The following is a 21,851-nucleotide window of genomic DNA, read 5'->3' on the forward strand; positions in this document are numbered from 1 at the left end:
TCCCACAAACGGGAAAGAGCAAAGCCTGTAATTCTCGGGTGAAATTCCCCTTTCTGTTCATCCTGGTATTTGCCAAATAAACCCTTCAGCACCGTTCAATACTGTGAGGACAGGATGTTATGTTGTGTTGGCACGGGAGAAAGGAGATTTAAAAGGGTGGAGAGTTTTATCCCTTTGAATAGGCTTTTTTGCAATGTTTTCTCAAAATTCTGCCAGTGTTCTAGAACTCCATTGCTTTCAGTTATCAGTAGCTATTGTGACATCAGCATTAGAATGTTCCGTTCAGAACATTCTAATTACAAATTTGTGATATTATACCTTTTAAGGGGTTAATAATGTTGCACATTAGTTCTGGGTCATTTGCCCAACTTTGTTACCACGTAAAGGACACTAAAATCCATCCAATTTACCATCCAGCTTCCAAGTTCACGCGTACATGAGCTTTAAACAAATCATAACATTGTTGAAATGGCAGGCTGCTTTTGAATAGCAACCAGTTTCGACATTTCTCTGAGTGTCCGTCTTAAATTTATCATCCCGGTTGCTTGGCATTTTGGGGTGCGTAATACGTGGGCTGTTTACCTGGTGATCAGTTTGGGGAAATGACCTATTTGTGGTTTCAGCTGTTGTGTTGAGTGCCTCTGTGCAATTGCATCTTTAAAGGCCTGACATTTTTTGGGCGGGGCGGGGGGAGGCGGGAGCCGTGACATCACATTTGCTGCTTTAATCTGTTGAATTACAAGGTGCAGAAAAGATGACACTGTTTACTTGTATCGTCTGTACGGAGTGCATGCCTCTCTCTAGACTCCTTGTCTTGCGTCCCTGAGCTGTTGATGCATTGACTGTGTCCCCTCATCTGTGTAGTATTATTTGACAAGTCCTGCTGTTCCCGGTCCTGGTGCTATGTCTTTCTGTCGACCTTCCTTTTTGATCAAAGTCCCCTCCCTTCCCATAAACCCCTATGTGGGAGGAGGTTGACCTCAGTGTGACTGAGGACAGTGATTTTTAGCATCGGGATAACAAACGGTTTTATTTTTCTTTTTTATTTGTTTTTTCTGCCCGGTTTCCTCTTCTCGTCTATACCAAAGTAAGGTCGTCAAACCTAAACACTTATTTTGGCAATTTGGCATTGGTAGCTCGACTTAGGCCATATTTCAGTTTTGACTTGAGTAGATTTGTATTTAGATCAGATAAAAAGCCCGTGTCTTATCTTTGCTATCTATTGTTTACATGTTTATTCGAATTGTGCCATTTAACGTTATTTCACGAAGTTTAAAATGCAGCTTTAGTCTCTTAATGCTTTAATTAGGTAATCAATTTTTAGCTCAGTTTAGATTATTAATTGACAATAGAAAAATGGCATATGGAAATATTAGTTTATTTCCATTTAAAATAAGTCGTTATATTTTTTTATTTAGTTTTTTTTAAACTCAGTTTCATAATTAGCATTGTTTGAACTGGGGAGAGGCACTTTTTTGTTCCCCTTTGAGAAAATAATTTAAGAGGACTGTCATTGTGGATTATATGAATGGCCAATTTGAATTATTGGAAATAATGTAGTGTGACCGACATTAGGGCCAAAGATCACTGTCCACATGCAAAATTACTCCGCAGGAGTGATTCTCAAAATGATCCTCAAAATACATCTGAAGTTCCTCGTATTAATTTTTCTTGAAGACTAATTCTGAACAGACCTGACCTTTTGTATAAATAGCAGCCAAATGAAGTTTCCCCTCTCACCAGTGAGTTTCCGCTCCATGCATTTCCTGTAGTGTCAGTTGACTTTAAAATTAGTAACTTCGTTGTCCTTATTGCATTACTTTCAACAAAAGGGACCGTTGTTTTGTTAGCGGTTTTATTTTGTTTTTTTTTTTAATTTATTTTTTCCGAATGGCTATTTTAATTTATTTCACAAGTGCAGACCTGCTTGCATGTTGGTGTTCTCCTCCCCCCCCTTATCGTTTGTAGTTAGCCGAGAGATGTGTCAAGTGCTGTGTCAAGTCGAAACCCAAATGTGTCAATCAAACCAAACTCCGCCCTTCGTTCTGACACATTTTCAGCTGCAGGAGGGAGGATCGTCAGGATCGCCAGTTGCGCCAGGCTCCGCCCCCAACCCCACCCCCCACCCAACGCAACGATGCCGCACCTTCGCCCGTCTGTCCATCCGTCTGTCTGTCTGCGCACGCACGGAAAGGGGAGCCACTCACTACCTAAAGCTCAGTGACTGTAGTGTAAAGTAAAACCCCACACTCACGGTAAAAACAAAAAGAATAATAATAATAAAAAAGCTCTTTTTATTTCTTTTTTTTTTTATGTTGCTCACGTTTTATTTGATACAAAAAAAAAAAAAAAACCAACCTGTGTGAATAAAGGTGACCGCTAGGCAAAATAAAAGAAATAGCCTTTTGTGCACAAAGACGTACAGACATTTTTGACAGCTCATAATGTATAAATTGTCGTTAGAAATTGTGTTTTTATAGTTTTTTTGTTTTCTTTACTCTCTCTTCCTAACTGTTGCAGTGGTTTTTTTTTTTGTTTGTTTGTTTTGTTTGTTTGTTTTCCCCCTTCTCGGGATATTGTCTGTAAACCCTTGACTTATTAAATATAGATTTAGTGTTGTAATAAACTGTTTACTGGGGCTGCTTGTTCATATGCTGTAGACTTCCCCCCCCCCCTCCCCATGCATTCCTCCAACTCCTCAGTCCCATTCATTTATGTTAAAATGTCTGTGTCCCTCAGGTTCTTTTTCATAGTGGATTCTAGAACGTTCTGTGGCAGCTTGGCCAGTGCCGACTTGAGGGAGAGAGGGCTTTTATGGTCTGTGTGCAGGGCGCCTGTGCACTGCTGTGAACCTTTTCACAGCAGTGACTCAAAAATGGAAGAGAGAAAAAAAAAAAAAGGAACCAGTTTGGTTCTGGAAATACATGCATTTATAGCGATTTGTTGTAACACTTGTTTCACAAATCTTACAAACCTTACCTTTTTTTCTGTCTGTCCTGTGGCAAGAGGCGTGCTGGTGTGCCTCTGTGCGAAAACACTGTGAATTTGCCGGAAAGTCTGGCGTGTCGATCATTTGAACACCCAAATGTATATATTTGCTGTGAACATTTGATGTGATAACGTTCTGTTTTAATGTGTTTTTTGGGGGTTGACTTATGACTGCTGACTACTTTATATGTGGTGGGGTTTTTTTTAGGGATGTGCAGATTTGGGGGGTAGCTATGGTACTTGGACACAGACCATACCATTCCGCAAAAGTAATTTGCGGTATGCAAGAGAACATGTGACTCGTTTTTATATAAGATGCCTTATTACGACAACATGCTACGGTCTTAAGAAGTTTCCGTTTTTTTTAAAAGATTTTCAGTGTTAATGCAATCGAGCATTTACCGAACGTAAAATTTTGGTATTTTTGAAACATTTCGTCGATTATTTGAATTTTTCTATTGAAGTGAATTGAAGAGATGATAATTCTTAGTACATTGAGGAAGTTCTTGAATGGTCTTTCCCACTTAATTTAATCTGCTCAGCAATGTTTTGAATCCATGTTGTTATTTTCAGATATTAGATACTGGCTAACTTAGTTCTTTAACTGAATTTTTTTTTTTTTTTAAACACCTATGGATTTCCCCCATAGTATAATCATGGCAACTACAAGGTGAATACCAAAAATTGGTTTTGTATTGACTTAATGCCTTCCATTTGTCAATGTTGTATGTCCGTTCCATATTTTTACCATTGTTTTTTATTCAAATTCAGTTTCACAAGTAAGTGGTGAATTAAGGGGTATTCAGTCATTGAAAGTGTAATTTTGGGGGTGTGAAGTGATCAGAAGCCAAAGCATAAGAACTGTAAAACTAGATGCAGTTAAGAGAGCATTTTCTTAATAGTGGGTTTAAAGGCAGTGGGTGTGGGTAGAGGGCGGAGCATGAGGGCACAGCTCCAAGCCTCATGCAGCCAATCCGGTGTCTGCATTCGAGACTCTTGTGATGTCACACCCAGTGTCTGTTCAGGATTTGTTCACTGCGCCCAATGACACACACTTTACAGTTGTCGCTTTTTAAAAGGCACCAGTTGTGTCCTTTTGCTACCAGTAGGGTGCGCTACAATAAGAAATCTGCCCACTCAAACCCTTATTTGTAGGTCACAGAATTGGATATTTCTCCTGATGTCTCAGTTTTAGTTATTTACTTTTTTTTTTAATTTGGAGAAAAACTTGTTTCCCAACATTCTGCCTTTAGTTAAATTTGTAAATGGCATTAATTAGCAAGATCACTGGATTAATTCAACCAAATGCCCTTCTAGACCTCAATCCTGTACATAATGGTTAAAAAAAAGCCAAATTCAGCTTCTCTACTTTTGTCCTCTTTAGCTTGTAAATACGAAAAGTCAAAGAACAATTGCTTGTTTAGATATTTCCTGAAGGGTTTTATTGTGGCTAAATTTTTTTTTTTTTTTTTTTAAATAAGTTTGTCCAGTTTTGTTTTTGAACAAAGTTTACAAAGTTTGATAGGGCTCGTGGGCTTCTTCCATTGTAACGTACAGGAGAACGGGATGGGCATGCTTTTTTTTTTTTGTTTTTTTTTAAAGATGCACTGTCCTGTTTTATCCTAAATAAACTAGATTTTGCTACTTGGGAACAAAGAAATTTTTTCTGAAAGTATTTCCCCTGCTTGCCCCTCAGTGCCTGTTTCCAGACCCATTTGCTGTTCGAGAGGGTTCTTGTTGACATTTCTGTTTTAATTTGGCCTGAAGTGGTTTATCCAGGCATTTACTCACCTGTGTATTTGACATCTGTGGATGATTAGGCCCTTGTGTAGTTTTTTTATAGTGAAAATATTCATTGAAGCACATGTTTTAATGTTCCTGTTGACTGTATACATGTGTTCTTTCTGGTAATCCAGGGGACTTTGAAGTTTTCAAAGTGGTCTTCCAATTCTGTTTCAGTGTGGAAGGGACACACGGGACCACAGAAAGCATCTCTAGAGCTAGAGTACCGATCTAGAATCTGTTTTGCCAATTAGCTCATAATATGATAAGGTTAGGATATAGACAGGGGAAATCTGATCCTAGATCAGCTCTTCTGCTCTGGAGAAGCTTTATGAATGCCCTGGTCTGGCAGTGGATTTGATGTTGCATAATGCCCTCACTTCTGTACAAAGTTGAGCTGAAGTTTCTTTCCTTGAACATTTTGTGCAAAATTTGTGTTCAAATTTGAATCGTTGGGGAGACTGAAGTTCGGAACACTGGATTAGTTTTCTTTACCCATAATTCCTGTTCAGTTTCCCCACTCTGAAGCCAAACCTGAAGGCACAATTCAGTTTTATGTGAGATTCCTAGCATTTCGAAATGTCTCGGTCTCAAAACTTACTGTTTTGGGTTAGAACTCCTAAACAAATACAGCAAATGAGATTATTAGACTTCGGTTTTAGTGAGATGCCTGCCGTGCTTCTGGAGGTCTACCGTCCTGTAGGTTTTCAGTCCAACCCTAACAAAGCCACACCTCATTCAACAGCTGAAGATCTCATTGAGCTGCTAATTAGCTACAGGTGTTCCAAATCAGGGTTGAAATGGTGGATCTCCAGGAGCAGGATTTGGCAGCCCAGCTCTGAGCGATTGTAAGGGTATTTTTCAGCTGAAAGAACCTGGGTAGGTCTGCAAGTGCAGCACGCCAACATGAAGCTTGTTATCCTCCTGGCGTCGTCCTTGCTTTCAGCAGCCCACCCAAACGGCCCAGCTCCACCGTCAGGTAAGTTCTGGGCCCTCCGGCTACGGATCTCCATGGATACGAGCCTGCTTTCCAGGCCTCGTGTGGACATCCCAGATCTGCTCGTTTCTTCTCAGGTAACGTGTGGTTCAACGGAACTCCGGCAAACTGTACTTCCACAGGGTCTTGTTTAGGCTGTATTCTGTGATGTAAGATGGAAAACAAAGAGTTTGTGAGATTGTCTCCTAAAAAAAATTATCTGAAACTTTGTGATATGCATTTTCCCCTTAGTTAAAGCTCTTCTCCATGATACAGTTGCACAATCTCCAGGCAATAATAGACTTGGGCTTGTTCTTACCCAGGGTTGTCTAGTTTTATACAAAAACCTGTGTGCACACTGCCTGCAAGTTTTACCGGGCTGCCTAAAATTCTAAGGTGGATGTACTGTAGCACTAAGCTAGTCTGTTCTGCAGAAGCATTAGCCGTCTTTACTCCCCCAAGTATATGGGACTCTGAATCCCGTCTCGCAACTGTATAGCTAGATAGTCTGTGTCATTAATTAATCATATTTGGCGCGTCTTTTGTCCGTTTTTTGTCCATTTGAGTAATACCAGATCGCAGTGTGGGTCCACCACTCTGTATTGGCTTTGCATTTCTGTTAAAATCCCAGTTTCGACACACTAAAATATTAATAAAGGTTATTTTAAAATAAAATTGTGTTTGGTTGTTGTGTATAAGTATAACCCGTTTAGTCCGTGTTTTACTGGAATTTTCTAATTGCTTCATGTAGTCAATGTTTCCAGACGCTCCGCCCTGCGACGATTTAAATGTCTCGGCCTAAAGGCGATTTACTGGTGTGTTAAGAAGTCAAACCTTTTAAAGTGCTGAAATACCGATATGTATTTGTTTAAAATGTAGTAGGCCTAAGTGTACTAATATTGAAGGTGTTATTTTTCGGGCGATTTTATTCATATAGGTTCATCTTTAGCGGTTAAACTACACGTGCCAAATTGTGTTTTATAGCCGGACAGGCCAGATGTGCATAAATACCTACTTTCATAAATATCAGACTGAAATGGAGAATGAAGTGGTCGTTCGGCGTTTAGCAACCGTAAGGGTCTAATTCCATCGCAAATTACTGGTTTATTGGACTCGACAAACCAGAGACAATTAATCGACGGAGTAAAGGACAGTAGATACTCCGTCTCATATAGGAGCTAACAGGAAAGCAACGTGTTGTGAAAACCATAATCTTATTTTTGTCATTTTTAGGAAATTGTCGCCCTCTTGTGGCGGCTGTGGTGAATTTATTTCGTTGGTCTAAGCAACGTTTCGGGGTTGTTTTCCTCTTATGTCGTGTGATTCTTTTAATTTGCCTTCTTCACTATTATTAGCGATGATGTATGTAATGTGTATTATAGTACTGAAATATATATAGATGTGAGCATAGTATAGCCTACATTGGCGTGTGTTAAGTCTGCAAGTCTTTTATTCTGTCCATCTTTTCACTATCCATCTAAGGCGCCCTCTGGTGTCTGATAAGCAAAATTACGTAATATAAAATGGTACGATGTAGAAAAGGGACTCGATTCATAAAAGAATGTGTAGTGTAAATATTCGTTGAAGACGTCTTTTTTTGCAAACGTATTACACTAGATGGGCTACATCTATACTATTTAAGTTCTTATTCGCTCCGTTATTAATGTATATGAGACCACTGATTAATAGAGTATGGTATGGAGGCCTACTGTAGTGAAAGCTTTTCCCTGGCGTTTTGAATTTGGCTCATCAATATAATGACGGCCTACATTTCACATCAGTAACCGAACCTCTACGTATCAGCTTCGTTAATCAACTGGTGGATCTAAAGAACACAACTTGAGCTTGCCACAGTAGCTGTAACATAATGCATTACCCATCACATAGGTTATAGCTTTCACAGGATTTAAATAATCTATAAATTATGAATCTCAATGTACGGGTTGGCCTACGTCTATGAAACTATGCTCTGGTAGACAAGAAAATACTTCTATTTTTAAAGACGTACATTTCCTACACGTAGCTATTATCCAAGATATAAATGAGTGTGTGACTAGAACACTGACCGCATAATGGCTTAGTAGTGTGATGTTAATGAGTCATAATCTGAACCAGAACGAATGCTCTGACTACAGTGACGTAAACAATCTCATTCTATCAGTCAAGGCGACGCGGATATTTAAAATCGTCCGCCAAAGGTTGTCATTGCAGTCCGTGTCGGCTGTCTGGGATGCGGAATGGAAATGCAACTCCCTAAGATTAATACCATAGTGCTACAAGATGGTACTTCCGCGCCTTTTCAACTAACGAGGAGACGAATTTCCACTGATAAGCTTCCCGTGCCGACCGGGGCCCGGCTGACCCTAACTCGGGGACAGCTCGGGGATGGTGTGAGTAAAATAAGTTTGCTATTATGAGCAGGGGCGCCGTGTAATCGTACATCGTGGCCACAACCATTTCACATCAGTTGGTATTAAATTCCGAAAATAAACAATGCAGTTTACAAATGTCAAAAGTTTTGATTAGCTTGACATTGTGCAGCTTCATTATTTTATATGAGAATGTTAGCACGCTTTGTTATTTCATGTGTTTAGGCTAATTGATTTAACAAAATTACCACGGTAAGAGCCTACTTCCACGTTTACAGCCTAACAGAAACCGACAATTTTCAGAACTGGAGCGATATGGTTTGCATTTCCTCAGTTGTACAGGCCGACCACAGAATTCCTACGCACTGGACCGTGCATGCGCATTCCGGATCCCATTTACAACAACCTGCACGATCCTCACCTGCGCCACTACTACCACCGGCAGGACAGGCGCAACATGCTAAAGGAAGGAAACTTCATCACAGATGACAATGAGGTGATTCGGTCATGAGGGATATGTGGGTTTATAAATACGATATGGGCTACACAAAATATGTGTGATAATATTTATTTTCTCCGTATGTAGCCAACACTGACCTATGATATGATATTCACGTGTAACCCGTTTTTGTGTTTATCCCAGGTAACTCGCAGTTCTGAAAATGCAAGGGGCAGTGCCCTAAGTTCCAAAAAAAGGCTAACGGAGTCTTAATCGCAAGTCCACTTCTAATGTGCGTTCTGTGTCACGTGCCCCAATAATCGCAGTTCTTATACATTTGCTCACAGGTGATATGCTCTTTGAAGGACTACAACACGTATGAGGAGTACCTGAGAAGGCTCAAGATGGTAGCAAACAAAACGTATGATCAGACACAGGTGAGCCCATCCAGTGCTCTCATCCAGAGCCTCTGGTCGCGCGGGAGAACATGAGCCCGTGCATTTTTGGGGGCACATATGCTCAAAATGAAAAAAAGGACACCTTGCACCATTAGTTGGGGGGAAAAGATTGCCGCACCCACAAGAGCGCTGTTTCTGTCTCAAGGCACGAGGCATGTGCTTCAGCATATTATATTGGTTTCTTATCGGTGCACGTGTCTGCATCAAGAAGTTTAGTATTGACAGTGCCAGGGCCTGGGCTGGCCAACAACGTTCCCAGACCAGCGAGTGATTATACAACATCCCCATGCAGCTCGGGTGCAGGCTAACAGTGCTAGCCAAGGACCAGAATACAAATACTGAATACATAATAGATAACATGCATAAACGCCCATGCATGAAAATCCACAAAACCACAAAATACCATGACCTGAATTGACCTGAACAAGTGTCAGGTAGAGTAAGGTGGGTCTCTTAATCTACATCAGAAGAGGGACCAGTAGTTATGTTGTCCTGGCCACCGTGGGAAGTTTACTCCTCACGTAAGTGCACTTCAGGTCTTGAGTATCTCACGTTGGGTGCCTCGGTTACAGTCGGCGAAGATGGAGAAGGTGATGAGACTCCAGAAGAAAGGTCGCGTTCCCAGGGACGTGAGGCTGGAGGAAGTGATGGAGTCCATCCTGGAGGAAGACTCCGAGAACATGAGGAAGCTCCTCCAAACCGAGGCAGCCAAGTAAGGGGGGAAACCGGGGGAAAAGTGCGTTTGCCGCCATTTTGCTATAACGTGCCACCACAGTGACGTATGAAATATTACCCTTAATATCCCGCTCCCCCTCCCCCTCTCTCGACACCGGTTTTGCCTTCCCCGGCACGTGAGATTGTTCTAAAATGGAATGTGGCAATACACGTATCGCCGTGAAACCTTTTCTTCTTTTATGCAAAGGAGAAAACAGAAGGCACAAACGGAGGTGGAGGACGAGAACCGACGAATCGAGGAGGCTCTATACACAGAACTGGTGAGGAGCCCGGTCATTGAGATAAGACTTGCAGCCGCACTTGGCGTTAAGAAGAAAGCGACGCAGGTTTTATTGGACCTATAAACCAGACGCGTTTCGACATTATGCCTACATCAGAGGGTTACATTTTTTTTTTATTACAAAAAGCTTATGAATGGTAGGTAAGTTCAAAAGACAAAAAAAAATTACCAACAAGAGGTCCTCTGGGAAACCCATAACACTGAATTTATTGTTTTTGTTTGTCTCAGAATGAAGTCATTCATTCATTCATTGTTTCCTCATTTAACACACTGCAGCTGGAATTTTTTTTTTTTTTTTACCTTGGTTACTGATTCTGTTTTTCCCTTCACCTCAGCAATAAAGTTGTGCCAAAGGTCCCCCCCGTTACTAAAGTTCAAAGTCCTTCACATTAAATCACTGAATCAACTATGGAGGGGAGGGGAGGGGGGAGGGGGGAGGGGGGAGGGGGTGGCATTATGTGCAAGTGTGAGATAATAACTGTGGTCCTGAAAGATGTGGGTGGTGGCAGGTTGGCAGTGGAGTATAATAGGTACGGAGTAGGCCTTGTAACCCAAAAGGTCACAGGCTCAGTTCCCCCCTAGGACACCACCGTTGCGCCCTTAGGCAAGGTGCCCAACCCACATTGCTTTGTATACAATTATACAGCTGGATATATATACTATGTAAATGCTATGCAAATAGTTGTGTAAGTCACTCTGGATAAGAGCGTCTGCTACTGTAAATGCCTGCAACGTAATGTAATGTAATGTGCGCACAGGCGAATGAGGTTCCCGGTTTTCGGAAACCCCTCTTGTCGCGTTTCGGGGCTAACGGGCGGGTCGCGCGCGCCGCTCTCTTCCAGGACCTGCTGAGCTGGACGGCCGAGGACCGCTCGCGGCTCGCGCTGCACGAGAAGCAGTACAGGCACGAGCAGAACCGCGAGATCTACATGCGGGAGGTCCGGGAACAGAAAGACCGAAGGGTATGGCAACTCCCACCGGCCGCAACGCGAGCCAGAACTCCCCGCGCAAAGGAGTCGCTACTCTAAGATAATTTATTCAAAAGAATTCTTTAGTCTTTCGGCACCGACCGAATGAATTGGTACATAATAAGTCTGTCGTTTTAGCTGTGTGAGTGAATGTGATAATTGACGTAAATGTTAAACTCTTTCGTCCCCCTTTCAGAAACAAGCTCTGGTCAGTCGCAAGTGCTCCACCAATCAGAGGAAGCTGCAGGAAAAGATTCAAATGTCCAAAGAGGCGGAGCTCAGGAGGCACAAAGCCGAAGGCCGGGAGGGGAGTTTTTGGGAGCTGCCGTCCGGGGAGCCCCAGTGCCTGCTGCCGAGCCGGCCGCGGGCGAGAGGCGCCGCCCCGCGATCGGGAGCCGCCAGGGTGTACGGCGTCACCGCCTCCGAGGTCTTTCAGGTCTGGGGGAACCCCGAAATCCCGCCCCCCCCCCCCCGTTTTTGTGAGTTTTTAACGCGTGCCGTTGCGGCGGCTATCGCTAGCCGGAGAGCTAACCGGGCGCGCCCGCCTGCGTCCCCTTCCCCCAGAAACTGCCCACCATCCAGCGGACGGGCGCGAACGACCGGCAAAGGACGCTTCCGGAAAGGAAGGCGAAGGCCTCTCGGGAGAGCGCGGCGGTCGCCGGGCGCAACGCCGACCTCCCGGACGAGGAGCTGGGCGAGCCGTCGCCGGGCTCGGACCCCCAGGGCCTGCTCCCGCTGAGGCCGCGGCTGGGCCGCCCCGCCCTGAGATCCGGCGCCGGGAGGGTGTACGCGGTCCGGGCCTCCGACGCCTTCCAGGTCAGAACCGACCCGGGGTTCTCCTGTCTGCCCGATCCACGGGTCTGACGGGTCCCGCACCCCAACACCGGCGCTTAGCGTTGCGGATCTAATCGTACGCCCGTGTCCCTTTTTCAGAAACTGCCTTCGCTGGAGTCGTCGAAATGCAGCGACCAGTAGGAGGCGCTCTTCTATAGCCAAAAGGAGTCTAAGCAAGACAACTCTAGGGATCTGCCAGGTCAAATTAATTAGGGTAGTTGGGAGATTACATTGGGTTACGGATGCCCTCTGCCAAAATTCGTAAGAAGTCTCTGGGTCTGTGACACGTGGGGTAGCCAACGCAAAGACGTTTGCGTTTAAATTGGGGGGGGGGGGTTGAGGAGGGGTCTGAGAACGTAGAAGCGGAAAGCACCGTGATTGGACGGCAGACGAGGAGCAGGAGGTGAGGCCCAATTGGAGGAGATAGCTTGCCGCGCAGCCTAAACACAACCCAGGAGTTACTCAGAAAGAATCACAAAATCCAGTGCTTGTCTCAAGATTGTTAATGTTAATAAAAGTGTTTCTCTGTCAGATTCGTAAGCAAATTTCAACGCTTCTAGTTTAAAAAAAAAAAAAACACTTGTCCATCTGTTCCGGGGGTAATTTCGTTCTTCTTGTGCAGACTTTGTTTGCGGGGTGTGCCTGGATTGTGTGACTGGATGCAGCATGCAGGTCCTAAATGTCAAAATTGAATTAATTAATTTAATAATAAAACAGACACTCTCATAAAATAATAAATACAATAAAGTCAGAGGAACACAAGAACATTCACAAACAGTGACCGTAATGCAGTCAAAGCTTTAGTCAATACGGATTTCACATGTGCACACACACACACATACACCCACACACACACATACCGACACGCACACGCACACATTCACACGCATGCACAGACGCACACAGACATACACATGCGCACATGCACATATTCACACACACTTCTGTGGTCTGTTTAATTTCTCTTTCATTAATCTTCTGGTTCTCACCCTAGCATTTGCCACTCACGTATTTAAACACATACCAGTGCACTTTACTCACATGCACGTACCCACAGTACATACATACATATTGCACCTTATTCTCCGTCATTGTGTATTTACCTCCGCTTGCTGTCGCTGTCTCATATTTAAAGTACCGTATTGAAAGAGAGATGTTCATACAAGTCCACGACGAATGAGCAATAACATTGAACAAAGGGTGCTGGTTGTAGAGGAGTATTGTGAAGGTCTGAATCTGAATCTTTGATAGTTCTCAGAGAGTAGAGTTGAGTCTGGGTTGCTGGATCCAGGAAGCACTCTTAAGATCTAAGAGGTGAATTTTCTGCCTGCTTCCGAAGATGCCAGCGACTGATTCGATGGGGGCAGTTGCCAACTTGTTCTGGGCGGGGCTTGAGGGGGGCAGGACAAAAAGGAGAGAAAAAATGACCTGAGGCTTCGGAGGTCTGATTTGACTTCCCCATGCTGGGCTCTGCCTGCTGAGTCCGGCTCCTCCCAAAAATTTTTCGGATAAGTCGAAGGATCATCTGTCTTGCCACTGTTGTTCCAGGCTTGCTTTCGTGTGCCTTTTAGGCTCGGGTTGTGACAAATGATTGGTAAAGTATTCTGCATCAGCACGTTTTCATTTAAGCAGATCAAATCATTTCCATTTGATATGAGGAAACGGGCGTTTACTGTAGCTTGGTAGCTGAGGCTGTAGGGTTTGATAATAGCCTGTGGGTAGAGATTTATAAACGAACGACTTGTAGTTTATTTGTGAATTGCTGTTGTATCTAATAATATTGCCCTTGTTTACGGAGTACAGGCGCTGAACTATGCTGGGGGGGGGACAAGAAAGTACCGACAGTGTACCGCCGTATTGAGGATGTGACATATTGTAACCTCGCGCTGTGCATGCATTGCCTCTCACGCAATCCGCTAGCTCCTTCCGGGGGAGTTCCCTGCACGATATTATTACTGAACTAGAAGTGTAGTCTGCTGTAACCTTCACACTTCACTTTACGTAGAGCTCATAGCTACGACTGTCATTGTTCTTCTACCTTCGTGATGGGCAGAATACTTAAAATCAGGAGGCAAGCTACGACTAGCTAACTTCGTGTTGGAAAAAATGTCGAGTATGTTAAACGCAGCGCGTGAAGTGAAGTGGAATCGGTCCGCTGCGGTGAGACGGGCAGCGCTTCTTGTGGCCGCTGCGTATGGGGTAAAAACGCTGTACCCCATAATCTGCAAACATGCCAAAAACAAACGGGGAGATCCTAATAGGAACTCGGCTCCAAAAACTGACGAGGAAGCCGGATTAATTTTGGCATCGGAGGCAGCCGGCGAGGTCCCCCACAGGAAGACGTCACCTGCAGTAAATGCAGAATTTTTCAAGCAGATACTGGGACTCCTAAAAATACTCTTTCCAAGGCTAATAACGAAGGAGCTGGGATTGCTATGCATGCACTCGGTTGCTTTGATGTCACGGACGTTCCTGTCTATTTATGTAGCTGGGTTGGACGGTCAAATAGTCAAAACCATCGTGGAGAAGCAACCCCGGGACTTCGTCGTGAAACTAATGAAGTGGCTCTTGATAGCCATCCCGGCCACTTTCGTTAACAGCGTAATCCGTTACCTGGAGTGCAAGCTCGCCTTAGCCTTTCGTACACGCCTGGTGGACCACGCATACGGAACCTATTTTGCTGACCAGACCTACTATAAGGTCAGCAATATGGACGGTAGGCTGACGAACCCGGACCAGTCCCTCACCGAGGACATCATGATGTTTTCGCAGTCAGTGGCGCATTTGTACTCGAACCTCACCAAACCCATTCTGGACGTTATTCTGACTACTTATACACTGATACAGACAGCGAGGTCACGGGGAGCCGACGCCGTTGGACCCACACTGATGGCGGGACTGGCGGTGCTCATCACCGCCAAGGTCCTGCGCGCTTCCTCCCCGAAATTTGGAAAACTGGTGGCAGAGGAAGCTCACAGGAAAGGCTATCTCCGTTACGTGCATTCCCGAATCATTGCGAACGCAGAGGAGATTGCGTTTTACAGGGGACACACGGTAAGAGAGACGGAATAATCTAGCCCAGTGGCTAAATGTGTCCACAATACTAGTCTAGTAGCATGTAATGTAATAACGCAAGTCTTCAAAATGTTGAAGTGTTCTGTCTGACAATGATGTGGGTTTATGTCAGCTCTAACGCGGTCTTATCGGATGCCTTCATCTCCAGGTGGAGATGCGGCAGCTGCAGAAGTGCTACAAGGCGCTCGCGCAACAGACAAACCTCATACTCTCCAAGCGCCTGTGGTACATAATGCTGGAACAGTTCCTCATGAAATATATGTGGAGCGCGTGCGGACTCGTCATGGTTGCGGTGCCAATCATTACCGGGGCCGGCTTTGCTGACAATGGTACGGTGGCATCTGGAGATTTTATTATTATGATGTAGTGAGCATTGAACTGAAGCTGCCCCTATGGCAATGCATCTGTGTTTTTTAAAACAATACAGTATGAAAAATATTAGGTATTGAGGTGTCACTAACTGGATGGCAAAAGTTTCATGAGTTTACCTCACTTCCAATCCACCTCCAATTTGTTATCGCAGCTAATTGCATTTTCTCAGTCTGTTAATATGTCTTATTTCCGGACAAAAATAGCAGTTATCTTGGAGGAAGTTAAAAACTGAATGTTCCTTTCTCACTTTCAGCCACGAGCTAATATCACAACCTTCAGATAAAGAGGAAGTTATTGAGGGTAACAATTTGCGCATTTTGTTCGTTGCGGTGTTCAAGAAATGAAGTTTGATTCAGTAGGCCTGTGCTTGATAAGTAGGCTATAACCTGGCATGAACGAACTCGTCTGAAGTAGAATGTAACATCCTCTTGGGGATTCCAGTGAATTTTCAACGATGCTGAAAACTGAAAAGCTGGAAAACCACGCGATAAGATCTGGTGTCCTCCTCAGTCTCTAAGTATGGCAACCCCGCAAGCAGCGGTATTTCGGCGAAGGTCTAGGTTTGCCTGAGACTCGATCTCTCCTGTTTTTGCAGAGCTTGCTGATGGCCAAACGCAGGTACGAGTGAGCGTGAGGACGGAGGCTTTTACAACGGCGCGTAACCTGCTGGCCTCCGGAGCCGACGCCATCGAGAGGATCATGTCCTCCTACAAAGAGGTGTCATATCAGCCGCACGTGTTAGCCCTCTCACTTATAGGTGATGTCATACGAGTTAATCCCTTATTTTGGAGATGATGCCACAAGTAGACCTATTAGTCCTCTCACTTAAAGGTGACGTCACATGTATTGGTTCGCTTAGTTTGAGACACCGAGGTCAAGTCCATACAAGTAGGTTCTCGTGATTCCTTTTATACAATGAATTGTATTGTTTTCTGTTACTGCAACGTGTGACGTTATTCTGCTTCCGTATGCAGACGCATTGCAAAAGTATGCAGACAATGCACCAACAGGCGTGCACCGCTTTAATTAAACCGGTCACACAGCCATGCCAACTGCCTTTTATAATTATTTCAGATTAATTGAATCATTAGTTGTATCTGAGTATGTGGCGTTGGAAGACGCTGATTTGTAAGTGTCCTTTATGGTTGCGTTACCCATCATGCAGTGCTGTGTCATGTCATGGTCACGTGGGCGGGTGTTTGGCTGTCTGACCCACCCCTGGGTCTGTGTGACAGGTCACCGAGCTGGCTGGGTACACGGCCCGGGTGCACAGCATGCTCCTGGTGTTCAGCGAGGTGCGGAGAGGGGTGTACAAGCGCTCCATGCATTCCCAGAATCCCGCGGGGCTGGAGGAGGCCGTGGCCAGGCCGCCGGGGCACGTGGAGGGCCCTCTGGAGATCAAAGGTGGCCTATCTCAAAAAAAACTATACAAAATAAATAAAAAGGGGGGGGGGGTTGCAGGTTTGGCTCCGGTCCTGGAGGGCCGCGGTATCCGCAGGCCTGGGGAAAGCAGTCCGCGTCAGCGCTCATACCTGCGGACGCCGAGGCCCTCGGTCTGGGGGTCCGGGATCCCTAACTTACAGCGGTGTGTGTGTGTGGCGTTTGTTCCCGCAGGGAAGGTTGTCGACGTGGAGAGAGGCATCGTGTGTGTAAGCGTCCCCATAATCACCCCTACTGGGGACGTGATCGTATCCAGCTTGGACTTTAAGGTGAGGGACGTCATCCAGCGAGCCTGACGCTTTCTTTTTTTAAAGATTTTTTTTTTTATGCCAGCGGTGTATTTGTGTCACTGAGCCCTCTCTGTCCACAGTGCTATCTCACTGGACCAGACAGCCCTTTATAAAGTCCAGGTCACCCCGTGTCTTATCACAGGGCTTATCAAGGACAGGGGGAAAAAATTAACTCTCGCCAACCTAGCTGTTTGTCAAACGGGGAAAAATCAGTTTTGACTGTTAGTATATGTGTGTGACTGCGTGTAAGTGTGTGTAACAGTGTGTGACTGTGTGTGTGTGTACATAACTGTGTGTATAACTGTATGTGTGTGGGTATGTGGGCGTATCTGTGTGTAATTGTGTGTAATTGTGTGTAACTGTGTACAGGTGGAGGAGGGGATGCACCTGCTGATCACAGGGCCCAATGGCTGTGGGAAGAGCTCTCTGTTCCGGGTGCTGAGTGGGCTGTGGCCTGTGTACAGCGGCCTGCTGTACAAGCCCCCTCCGCACTGCATGTTCTATATTCCACAGAGGTACCGGCACTCACACACACACACACACACACACACAGTGCATACACACACACACACACACACACACACACACACACAGTGCATATACACACACAGACACCACATCCATACACATAAACACACGCATGCACACAGCGCATGCACCCACACACGCACACACGCACACACACAGCGATCAGTGGTATAGTCAATTTTTGCCAAACTTAGCATTGACAAAAATTTATATACTTTCTTTTGCTTTTGTCCTGGCTGTCTTGCTCTCCCTTGTGGACATAACACGCATAACAGGAAGCTCCCAAAAGTCGTTCCTGACTATGCATTAATGATGCATTGTGGGAAATGGAGTTTTGTCCGTGTGGCTCACCCTCCCCAGGCCCTACATGTCGGTGGGCACGCTGCGGGACCAGGTGATCTACCCGGACAGCGTGGAGGACATGCGCCAGAGGGGCTACGACGACCGGGATCTGGACGCCATCCTGGACCTGGTCAACCTCAACCACATCGTCACGCGCGAAGGGGGTACGTCTGGCTGGGTGGTTGTGTCTGCTGCGGTCGTGAGGGGTGGCAGGTTGAGGCGGTTGTTGTCAGTAGCGCTGTGTGGTTTGTCTGCAGGTTGGGACGCGGAGACGGACTGGAAGGACGTTCTGTCTGGAGGGGAGAAGCAGAGGATGGGAATGGCCCGGATGTTTTATCAGAAGTACGAGAGAACCACACTGTCTGTCTGTCTCTGTCTGTCTGTCTGTCACGTTATACCAGGCAAAATCTCACCGTCTGCTTGCCTGTCTGTCTGACTGTCTGTCACACCTGGATTATACCAGAGAAAAACTCATCCGTCTGTCTGTTTCACCTGTGCTGTACCCAATAAAATCACCTGTCCATTTGTCTGTCTGTCTGTCTGTCTGACTGTCCGCCCCCGTTGCCCGCTCCAGCAGGTGAATTTCCTGCTAAAACCTTCTCTCCCTTCAGGCCAAAGTACGCCCTCCTGGATGAGTGCACGAGTGCCGTCAGCATCGACGTGGAGGGGAAGATCTTCCAGGCTGCAAAGGATGCTGGGATTTCCCTGCTGTCCATCACCCATCGGCCATCTCTCTGGTGAGCCTTGAGTGCAGATTCTCACTATGGCACCTTGAGCCCTTTTTAATGATCACCATCTTCTGAAAATAAAAGTCCCAAAATGGATGTTGTGCCCTAAACTCCTAGTGTGACCTCAGCTCATCAAAATGCAGATAAATTGATTGGCAAGACTTTTATTCTCAGCCAGTAAGGAGGCCTGAATGAGTTTGAGTAGGTCTGAATGTCTGCACTTACCAACCAAAGCACTCCAACCCCAACAAAGGGCACCTCTCCTTGAGCTGCTAATTAGAATCAGGTGTGTCAAAACATACAGGATGTAGATCTCCAGGAACAGGTTTGGCAAGCCCTGTACTTGAGTGATCCCTGTCATTCTGTCAACACTCTGAAATTACTCCAGGGCGCCCCCTGTCTGCACAGGTGATGTAGCGCGGCCAATGCTGAAGCTTCTCTATCAGAACCTGTGAGGCTAACGCTAACTCTCGCTCTCTCTCTCTCTCTCTCTCTCGCTCTCTCTCTCTCTCTCTCTCTCTCGCTTGCTCTCTCTCTCTCTGTCTCTCTCTCTGGCTCTCTCTGTCTGTCTCTCTCTGGCTGTCTCTCTCTCTCTCTGGCTCTCTGTCTCTCTCTCTGTCTCTCTCTCTCTCTCTCTGGCTCTGTCTCACTCTCTGGCTCTCTCTCTCTCTCTCTCTCTCTCTCTCTCTCTCTCTCTCTCTCTCTCTCTCTCTCTCTCTCTCTGGCCTGCAGGAAACACCACACGCACGTCCTGCAGTTCGACGGCGAGGGCGGCTGGCGGTTCGAGCCGCTGGACACCGCCACGCGCCTCTCGCTGACCGAGGAGAAGCAGCGCCTGGAGACCCAGCTGGCGGGAATTCCCGAGATGCAGCAGAGGCTGAACGAGCTGTGCGGGATCCTGGGAGAGGACTCTGTCCTGAAGACGGGAGAGTGAGAGAGAGAGAAAGAGGGAGAATGAGTGAGAGAGAGAGAGAAGGAGAGGGAGGGAGAGCAACATCTATTTTTAATATCCAATGTCAAACGTTAATATAATCTGCATAGTCGTTAGTTCAGAGCTGAGCTTTCCATTGCCAGCAGCTGGATGCCCTTTGTTATGCAATTACATAATATCATGGTGACATAATCACAATTATTACAGCAATGCATAGTTACCACATATTTGACCATAAAAAGTGGTGCAATAGCCAAATGTTTTTAGCAGCTTTGTTTACCCCATAAGAGTGAATGAATACAAACGTCTGCTCTTTTAAATGGTCAAATATATTTTTATATATTATAATTATTATATCAAGTTCCAGTTTATGTTTTATGTACTTATTTTTAGTCTTTGTCTACTCTGAGGTTTATGCAAATACTGCTAAAAAAACAATTCAGATTTTTAAAATGGGAGACAGAGGAACTGGTTCTGTCTCGGTCTGGTTTGTGCCTTTGAGTCAAAGACTGTTAATCCCGAATTACAGATGCCCTTAGAATGTTGCTTGTCTGATGCTCCTCGCTACGGTTGACTGCAGTTAGAGTTCTGATAGGTCTGGCTATGCGAGACTTATCTCCACACTTCGTTGCAGCACTGTGCCAGCAATGGAAAAAGGTCTGGCTCAACCCATTGTCATTCCGGTATAGGGGGAAAAACCATAGACATGTATGCAAAACGCTCTGGTTTGTTTGCATTTCTTTGAACCAATCACAATCGTCTTGGGCGGCGGTTGCAGCGACGGTGCCCTTGCAAGAACCATAGACGCATATGTGTCTATGGCAAAAACGGTAACGCGCAGGTAGCGGAAGGGGAGGAGAATTCCGACTGAAATAGTCGGCCAATGGCAGGCTTATACACACAGTCTATATCCTGTGAGTCAGACTAGAGCTCTGATGCAGATTTGACTTCTGACTGAGTTCCAGACAGAGGCCTCATGTACAGGGAATGTTCCGTCAGCTTTTCTTGTTGCAACATACTGCTAATGTGACTGTTTAATTTAGCGGGTAGATGCGCAGACCACAGTTCTTGTCTGTTGTCCGACCTTCCACTTCCTGTGATACTGATCCACTCAGCCAATCGTGGAAGTGCTGGAACAGTGTGTTTTCCAGAGGGAATTAGAAAGCTAATACAGTTGAAATAGATACGATACCATAGATATTTGTAAGACAATGTGACCTTCAGTAGACACTGAAAGTATTTAATTGAGAACATTTAAGAGCTCATTTCAGTTCAGAACTTCCGATTTGGGTTGGAATAGAAACCAGTATACACGGGGGGTCACCTGTGCCGAGTTTGGGAACCCCTGCTGGTGTTATACATTTTAGAGGATTGGTGCCTTGCTTAGGGGTCCCACAGTGGAGCCCTGCAACAGATCCCCCCCCCCCCTTTGGTCCACCTACTATGACTGGGGTTCCTGAACTGTGGGTAGGGATCTACCGGTGCATCCTGGGAAGGGCCGGGGAGGACCACAAGAGTTATGTTACCCTACATCCTCAACGGCCAGGTTGCACACTCTTCAATGGGAACGCCGTGTTCGCTCGTGCTAGAAGACTTCACTTTCGTTTCCCTATTTGAACACGCTAGGCTGCATTTTAATGAATAAGAGTTCGCTTATCCACTCACTTTAGCTTCCCGTATGTAGTAGGCCGTGGGCTTTGAAGGTGTGAGTCAATGGGTTACGCGGTACGTTGGACTGCTGAAGAGAGAGACGGGGAAAGGCTCTTTGCCTTATTTGTGGTGGTTAATGTTGAATATCATTGTAAGAACCTGGGAATGGATTAACAATGCTGCAACTTCATTAACAAAAAAAAATGTTACCTCAAACGATGTCTTGGACTGAACTTTGCGGGGACATAAATGTGTAACATGTATTTTTTAGTGAATAAAAGATACTTGTAAAAAAACGTTTTTGCTGGTCTGGGTGAGGAGGTGGTACTTCACATAACACTGCTCCATACACATACACACGCAGGTACACATACTTTTTAAAGGGAAAGCTTGTAAACTTTTGGGAAGCGTCGAATCCAGTCCACAATTTTGATTGAACAGGGTCTGGGCTGGATTATCTGAGCACACCACAAGGGGGTGCCAAATGTTTTTTTTTTAATTCTCTCTTTTATCGTGGCCTTTGTTTCATTGAGTACACCTGTATATTCACTAAATGCGTGCACATACGTCATGGTTTCCTGGCAGCTATTTGGAGATGTACTGTTCCAAAGACATCCTAGACCAGTGGTCTCCAACCCTGGTCCTGGAGAGCTACAGGGTCTGCTG

The 21,851-nt window shown here is 45.4% G+C and overlaps 2 protein-coding genes across 5 annotated transcripts; both read left to right on the forward strand.

Annotated features, from left to right (window-relative positions):
- Positions 1 to 2,220: 2,220 nt before the first annotated feature.
- LOC135245902 (fibrous sheath-interacting protein 2-like) lies at positions 2,221 to 13,631 on the forward strand. 4 transcript variants are annotated; one of them, XM_064319272.1, is made up of 9 exons: positions 2,221 to 5,844; positions 8,450 to 8,611; positions 8,902 to 8,991; positions 9,585 to 9,724; positions 9,935 to 10,007; positions 10,870 to 10,989; positions 11,192 to 11,431; positions 11,560 to 11,811; positions 11,929 to 13,631. In XM_064319272.1, the coding sequence occupies exons 1-9, from the start codon at positions 5,677 to 5,679 to the stop codon at positions 11,968 to 11,970; spliced, it is 1,287 nt and encodes a 428-aa protein (XP_064175342.1). In that variant the 5' UTR covers positions 2,221 to 5,676; the 3' UTR covers positions 11,971 to 13,631. The 4 variants fall into 4 exon arrangements, with proteins under 4 accessions (XP_064175342.1, XP_064175345.1, XP_064175346.1 ...); XM_064319275.1 differs by having other exon boundaries at positions 2,221 to 5,749; XM_064319276.1 differs by having other exon boundaries at positions 2,221 to 5,649.
- On the forward strand, positions 13,301 to 21,401 carry LOC135245897 (ATP-binding cassette sub-family D member 2-like). The gene is made up of 10 exons (XM_064319259.1): positions 13,301 to 14,883; positions 15,053 to 15,233; positions 15,872 to 15,993; positions 16,512 to 16,680; positions 16,891 to 16,985; positions 17,376 to 17,521; positions 17,895 to 18,040; positions 18,134 to 18,218; positions 18,488 to 18,613; positions 19,337 to 21,401. Exons 1-10 carry the CDS (start codon positions 13,936 to 13,938, stop codon positions 19,536 to 19,538), a joined length of 2,220 nt encoding a protein of 739 aa, XP_064175329.1. The 5' UTR covers positions 13,301 to 13,935; the 3' UTR covers positions 19,539 to 21,401.
- The last annotated feature ends 450 nt before the right edge of the window (positions 21,402 to 21,851 follow it).

The sequence above is a fragment of the Anguilla rostrata genome, chromosome 19 (assembly GCF_018555375.3).
Source record: "Anguilla rostrata isolate EN2019 chromosome 19, ASM1855537v3, whole genome shotgun sequence".
NCBI lineage: Eukaryota > Metazoa > Chordata > Actinopteri > Anguilliformes > Anguillidae > Anguilla > Anguilla rostrata.

Bases quoted from the DNA above. Each gene is read 5' to 3' on its own strand.
- LOC135245902 (XM_064319272.1), top strand. From the start codon at position 5,677: ATGAAGCTTGTTATCCTCCTGGCGTCGTCCTTGCTTTCAGCAGCCCAC. The intron at 8,992-9,584 runs GTGAGCCCATCC...CCTCGGTTACAG, and splicing joins AAACGTATGATCAGACACAG to TCGGCGAAGATGGAGAAGGT. The intron at 11,812-11,928 runs GTCAGAACCGAC...TCCCTTTTTCAG, and splicing joins GGGCCTCCGACGCCTTCCAG to AAACTGCCTTCGCTGGAGTC.
- LOC135245897 (XM_064319259.1), top strand. From the start codon at position 13,936: ATGTCGAGTATGTTAAACGCAGCGCGTGAAGTGAAGTGGAATCGGTCC. The intron at 15,994-16,511 runs GTGTCATATCAG...TCTGTGTGACAG, and splicing joins TCATGTCCTCCTACAAAGAG to GTCACCGAGCTGGCTGGGTA. The intron at 16,986-17,375 runs GTGAGGGACGTC...AACTGTGTACAG, and splicing joins TATCCAGCTTGGACTTTAAG to GTGGAGGAGGGGATGCACCT.